This window comes from Saccostrea cucullata, unplaced genomic scaffold (assembly GCF_032062105.1).
Source record: "Saccostrea cucullata isolate Sc308-1 unplaced genomic scaffold, CSIRO_AGI_Scuc_v1 ctg3055, whole genome shotgun sequence".
NCBI classification, from domain to species: Eukaryota; Metazoa; Mollusca; class Bivalvia; order Ostreida; family Ostreidae; genus Saccostrea; species Saccostrea cuccullata.
In genome coordinates, this window is record NW_026933563.1 from 1 (window position 1) to 7,500 (window position 7,500).

General features: G+C 30.7%; 1 protein-coding gene across 1 annotated transcript in view; it reads left to right on the forward strand.

The window, feature by feature from the left end:
* The first annotated feature begins 5,247 nt into the window (after positions 1 to 5,247).
* Positions 5,248 to 7,500, forward strand: part of LOC134238669 (uncharacterized) — a 26,786-nt gene continuing 24,533 nt past the window's right edge. The window contains exons 1-4 of the mRNA XM_062720787.1: positions 5,248 to 5,629; positions 5,939 to 6,156; positions 6,519 to 6,593; positions 7,092 to 7,236. Coding sequence (XP_062576771.1) covers positions 5,542 to 5,629; positions 5,939 to 6,156; positions 6,519 to 6,593; positions 7,092 to 7,236 — 526 coding nt within the window. The 5' untranslated portion in view covers positions 5,248 to 5,541. The remainder of the gene's footprint in view (positions 5,630 to 5,938; positions 6,157 to 6,518; positions 6,594 to 7,091; positions 7,237 to 7,500) is intronic.

The window sequence follows — 7,500 nt, forward strand, 5'->3', positions numbered from 1 at the left end:
CAAAGTGTGCATATTGTTTAGATCATTATTCTGACCATCTTTTGTTCAATATTGCTGATCAAACTTGTCCCCCTTTTCGAGATATGAAGTGTCAAAGATTTAGCATTCTGGCCCCTCGTGAACCCTTATTACGTAACATATGACCAAAATAGTATAATATATTGTTGCAAATTGTTAATATGAACAACTTTGCTTCTGTAATGTATCACAAAATATTGATCATTAAAGAGTTAAAGATGAAAGACTTCTGGCCCCTCTGAGCCCCTAATTTGATGAGTCAGCCCCATTTTCTTCATATCATGTAATAGTTCTTGTAATTCTGCACAACTTTCGTTCAATATGTCTTAACAAATTATAAAGAGATAAGAAGATATGAAACAAAAGGTGTCAAATTTTGTGAGATGTTTCTGAGATTTTTTCGGGCCCTACCGAGCTCCGGCGCCTTTTGCGCTAGAAAGATTTGGACACCAGCTCGCAACTCTACAATTCTTCCTTTACTTTCACTAAAAATCTTAAGTCAATATCTTAAGTCGTTTCGGAGGAGTTTCCCGGACAAGCCTACCCTCTAAAAATCAGAAAATTCATAATATCTCGAGATAGAAAGTGACGTCATCGCCGAAAAAAATTTCCAATAAGGTTCAGACCAATACCTATCAGATCTGAAAGATTGATTAAAATCGGATGAGCCACTACCGAGAACTCGCGTGCACAAAATCGGTAAGAATAATAATAATAGGGAAAAAGAAACCGAACGAAAACAATAAGGTCTTCCGTTGGAAACGGAAGACCTTAATAAGAAACAGAGTAAAAACAATATGTTCCCCAACTTCGTTTGGGGAACATAACAAAAGAAGGAGAGTTATGATGATAGTCTGGATTTATTTTACATTCCGGAAGTGTGTGTCAATGTTTGATGTCATAATATCATAATCAGCAAGAAAGAATAAAAAATAAAAAAGTTGTACAGTAACTGAATGAAATAACATTAGATCAGTTACAAAACTCCTGAAAGTTTCATTAAAATTATATTTTGTAATTTAATCTTGGAAGAAAAATATGAATTTTTAAAGGGATAAAATTTTGTATTGGATCAAACAGTCCTGTATTGCTTTATGTTTTCTTCTATTTGCACTAAATTGTTAAAAGTGCATTGTTTACTTGTATGATAAGATTATCTTAAGGCTTCCATTAAAATCTGAAGTGATATGATTTTTACAAAAAAATCATAATATTTTTTACAAAAATTTAAATGTATGCCGATATGTGATCAATTTGTCAGAGATTCACAGAGATTGTCATGCGCAATCAATGGGTATTTTAAGAAACATACAAGATCATAAACAATTGATAGAAACATGTTTTCAAGAATGAAGAACAAATTCAAGAAATATGTTAATAGTAACCTAAAAACAAAATTCATGATAAACATGATGTCTGGGGCTTTTCTATATGTAGCAGTTAACCTTTATCATCTGCATTTAGGCTTCATGTTTCTCACTTGATTCGATACGCAAGACATTTTCTACGTACGAGCAATTTTTGAAACGGGGGAACCGATGAACAAACAAGATGGCAGAACAAGTATCATTTAAAGTCATCATTTTGCAAGTTCTTGGTCATAACAGTGACCATATCAGCAAAATCAATCTTTTTTAAAATCAAGTATTAGTAAATTATTTTTATACGAACTTTTCCGTTTGCCCCATTACATGAAAAGGAGCACAGGGCAAGTGGGACAATTCGACAATGCATGTATATTTACTCGTCCATGGCACCTGGTCCCATCTCTGATGTTTTAGATTGATTTCAGTTTAAAGTATTGAAGTTCAGGGAGAGTTGAATTAATGGTTCATAAGATACTTATGTTCGATTAAAAAAAGTCTTCAAATCCGATAGTGACCTTGTCAGAAAATCTATCATTAAGTTGCCACTTGCCTTAAGTTTTCATATAGTTTGGTAATGCATGTACATTAATTTCACATTTAGATGTCCTATCATAACAAGAAGCAACAAATGGCACATTTAGATGTTTGAAAGAGGATGCCTACCTCTTTGTAGCGCCTGATCCAATCTTTGATGTTCGAAGAGATTCAAGTTTTCTCTGCTTCCCATTCGTTTCTTTTCAATTGACTTTTAATATTGATTGTGCATGTTCCTTTTTTTCAATTTAATCATAAAGCTCTTGACAAACACTTTAAAATCTAAGCCTTCATTCCATTAAAATATATAACTAATAAATTTAATGTAGCATAAAATATCTGACTTATTTGCATTTAAAATGCACACAACTTATGTAAAAAATATAAATACTTAACGAGGCCCAATCTAGTTGAAAATAACGAAAACGGAATGATAAAAAATTTTAATTTTTGGAAATATTTTTGTATGTATTATGCTAAGAAAAATTAGAATGAAATTTTATTACCTTGCCTTTATTGTAGTCAAATGGGGGCACTGTCAAAATATGGACCATTTTTGTGTTTTTATACACAATTACATAGTAAAACCCTCTAATAGACAAAGAAATTGAAAATTTAAAAAATATATATGATGAAATATTTTGTTTTTCACATATATCATGCAATTTTCATTCTTCTTATAAAAAATGAAAAGAAAATTAAAGGTAGCCTTTATTGCAGTGAAAAGGGGGCATATCAAAACACAAAATTAGCACTTATTTTATCCAAATAGACATGAAATAAGTCGCCATGGGTGTACATAACATCAACAAACGATTACAATACGGTATTAGTTTCTAAAAAATGAATAATTCTTACATTTTGAAATAATTTTCTTTTAATGCTTTCTTTTTTTTTTATACGCAACGTTATTAAACGTGGAAAAGGGGGAGGGGGGGGGGGGTAAAGGCGACAAATGACGAATTTTACTAATATCATGTAATATATAGAAAAATAAAATATATCGGCGGTTGCATTGAAATGATTCATAGACTGATTTTTTTTAAATCAAGCTAATTCATGCATATCTAAGTCCTCAATAAAAAAAGGGGGGTGTATAAAGACTTCAACATATTCAAGGAGAAAGACTAAAATTGTTTACTTTTGGTTTGCAATGTTTGTTTTATAACTCACAAATTGAAATAAAACAAGGTAAAATTAATGAATATGTACCAAGAAATTGATACCTCAAAATAAATCATGTTCCAAAGTTGTTTATCACTTTAATTTTTTTTTCAAACATGTATATAATAATATTTACATTTGCAAATGTTTTCCTTTATATAACACTACTGAAGGCAAGCGATTTTATAACTGTGTAAATACAGGTATGGGGTCAAGAGGTCATTGATGTGCGTTTGGATAAACGTTCGACGTAATTTCTCTGTGACGTCATAAAGGGTCGACGCGCGTTTAGTGGATTACATACATGCCGTTGGGTTTGAAAAATTAACGCATTTCACACGTTAAAAGTAACAATCAGGCAAATATAAAGTATGAATAAGTCAAAAATGTAAATATAAGTAATAAGGTATCATTTTTTGAGATTTTATTGAGATGTAAAACGGGTTGGCACATGATCAAATCTTCCATAAAGCCCTTCGGGCTTTATGGGATTTGATCACGTGACCAACCCGTTTTACATCTCAATAAAACTCAAAAAATGATACCTTATTTCTTAAGTAATACCAGCTTTCAACATGTACAGTCTATAGGGTTACCAGGTATGCAAGGGCAGCGAAACATTTTAGCGCAATTTGACGTCATTTTTATTGTGACGTTATTGTGTTCAATTGTGACGACAGTCAAGGGTACTGTGACGTGCATGAGTCGACGCTGCGTTAAAACGTATGCGCAGTTCAACTTGATCAGGCCTCGTTAAATTTGAAAAAGTTAGAATGTAATTTTATTGCAATTTTAGCAACTAAAGTCCAGGATTCGTATGCATAGAAATTCTAAGAATTTTCTTAAGTATATGCTTAAATTTCTTAAGCATATTCTTAGCTGAGTAACATGCTTCATTTCCATTGCATAAAAATTCTAAGCAACATACTTAGCAATTCTTAGCTAAGCATATCGCAAGATGCTTAAGTACACTGTTGTCATGTCAATAAAGTCACTTCCGCTTTCACTTAAACGTAAACAAACACATGCCATGAGAAAGAAACAAGGATCGACATAAGATTAGGAAAGTATTATTCCTATTAAATTAATTATTCTTCCTCTTATAACTATTTCTTGTTATATTTTGATCACTTTAACAGATCAAAATATTTTGTTTGATATTGATGACATGTGTTATCTTATCAGAGAGAGAGAGAGAGGGATATGAATAAACCGTGGAGGATGTAGCCTAGAGGAAAAAATTGCATACTTGAGAGGAAGAGCGAATCGAATTAATTTTTAAATTATTTTCCTTAGAATTAGAGGACATATAAGGTATACACTTTTTCCATAATGAATTTAGGTTTAAGTCCTTTCAAATGTGTGTATATAATCTGTGTAATATTTGGTACTTTTACAGTTATTATCTCTCTCTCACTTTCTCTCTCTCTTTAGGCATTAATTGAATGATAATTACATGAAAATTACGTATTATATGGGATACATGTAAGAATAATTTAACATAAATTGAAGTACACTAGTGATCTAAAAAAGGACGACTGCATTGTCACGGGTGCTTACAAAACTACACAACAATTAACTTACTTCAATTCTTAGAATGTTTTGAAAATCAATCGCTCGCATCTTCATAAGTCTATAAAGGCCAATATTATCCTAAAGTGAATTTAGGTCTAGGAAGCCACATAATAAAGTGGATAAATGCAGATTGTGTTTTATACTTTAATTATTATTGTGTAATTAGCTCTTAGAAATAACTTGAGCAATATGCTTAAGGACTTAAGACAGGTATAGACCATGCTTAACTTTAAGCATATGCTGAGCATATACTTAGGAGTTGAGAAGTTTTATGCAACAAACTAAGCAATATGCTAAGTAAAATTTCAATCTGCTAAGTAGAAAAAACAGTTCTTAAGTAAATGCTTATGCATACGAATATGATGATTGTTTATAACGGATCTCTGATGTAAAGGATGATAATCTTGAAACATATTTTTGTTGATAGATATATGAAAAGGGACGTGGGTACTTTAAACTTCTTTTCCCGTATAATGCTGAATAAACATCGGTAAAGGAAGATTTTTCGAACAAAATAAAAAAAAAATGGGGGGGATGTCACAAAGGATATACGGAAGAACATTCATACAACGCATCAATCTTTCTTCCCGCAACAATTTTTTAACATCCTGTGTAATTCATATCTCAGTATATCGACAGCTATTTATTGTGGTAGGGGGTTTAAAGAATAATAGAACAGGGAATACGCAAGGAATGACAAAACAATATACCATGTGATACATTTGTTGTTTTGATGTACTCATCCATGACCATATTAATATTTAAATACTTAACCGCACTACGAACGGGTGGAAAAGTCGAACTTTTAAATTACGCAAGCCTAGGATTTGTTTTAAATAGATCACAACTGTTTACTTTTTAACGCTTTAGTCAAGTATGCGAGATGTCTCGAGTCCTGATCGTCATGTTCGGGATTGATTTAGTTCAAGGACTGTTTCCATTTACGGACTACAATGTCCGTCTCCAGTTTAGTAAGTATTCATAACTTAGTAACCTTCAGTATTTTTTTTCTTGTTCGAGGTGACTGTTAAACGTAATGTATATATATAATTATGTGTACAGTAAACATTGCGCAAGATAAGTAATTTAACAACGCTATACTGGAGACAACCTGCATATATGTATACGGAATAGCATACAAATGCTATTCCGTAATATACGCAAGGCTAAATGATCAAATATCTGACTTTTACAATGTGTTTTCCTTCAAACTTATATACATGTACACTAATGCAAACAACATTAAATAACTGCTTTGGATTTTTTCTTCTATTTTATAGATGATGTCAAAGTTAATGTTACACACTTAAGAGACAGAGAAATACGATCTGCTGATTCATCTGAACAAAGTGTCATATCCTTTTACATCAAAGATGAATTAATAGAATTCAAACTAACAAGTAACAGGGGATTACACAAAAACGTGCCAGTATATACAACTGATAATAAGGGCAGCGTAAAAATACAGCATTTATCACAGCCGGAAAGTAAACAACAGGTGTGGTTCTAAACACTATAGTTTACAATGACTCCTACTTTAAATTTATTGTACATTGTTAATGAAGTATAGCTTGTGTACTTATTAAACAAATTTTTATTTCCGCTTATCGTATTTGATTTAAAAAACAATATTTCAATTATGATGGATTTTTTGTGTATCTAGCCCAGTTTTAACACGGAAATGATTTTTTTTTATTTTTGCAATGTCATGCTTTAAGGACATACAAGGCTTTCAACAAACATATGGTTAACATTAACATTGAAGTATTCCAAAAAAGAACAAAAGTTGTTTAGCACTCATAAAATCTTTTTGAATAATAAAATGAGTTGCATCTTTACTTAAAAATTCTTTTTTAACAGGTCAAATTTTATCAAGATGCTACAAAACATAGAGCAGCTTTTATTATGATACAAAATTCTTCCTCACAATGCATGGTATGTTATTTTAATGGGGTTAAAATTGTCTAGAATTGTTTTAAATCTTAAAAAAAGATATTTCAAAAAAAATTAATAAACCACTGCATATTTACAGAAAACAAACTTGACAAATCTCCATCTGTTAATTTGATTTTTCATTACAATTTAAAAACAAATAAACACCAAATAACACAGAAGGCTTTATCTACGAAACATATTTACATTTTTGTAAATATAAAAAAAAAAGCTGACAAAGAGATCATTTCACATAAATTTCAAGATCCGAAAAAGATACTTTACTTACGTCTATTTTCAATGGAAATATTTATGAGATAGGTACAAAAATATTTATATGAGATTACAAGCTTAAGGATATGTTGAATGAGCTGAAATGAATCATAGTTTATCATTTTATATGTTGTTAATATCATGTACGATAATTCACCTTTTTATTGATAATCTTACCAATCTTTGAAACTTTTTTCTAATATTTTAAATATTTTTTCATCAAAATAGACAGGAGTGTTTTTACACAGAAAAAATGAGTATCTAATTGAGCCAGAACCAAAAGCCTGTTTGTCTGACTCTGGCGGAGATATAAAATACAAGGTTGTACAGTTAGACCAGACACGCCATACCTTTTCAGATCCAATTCTGCCAAGTGAGTAAAAAATTTACTAAACATCGTATTCTATTTTCATAATACAAACTTAGTATTTTAGTTTACTAATGGTAACCCTTAATGAAATACGTACACCAAAAGCGAAATAGTACGTCTGTGTATTATTTTATTCTTCTTGGCTTAAGGTTAAAACATTTAATAATGCTGAATTTTTATTTCAGTGTAAAATATAAAGGTTTTTTGCTGCAAGATTTCAAGAATATTTTTATCATTAGAAATTATAAATGAACTATGTTTCTCATT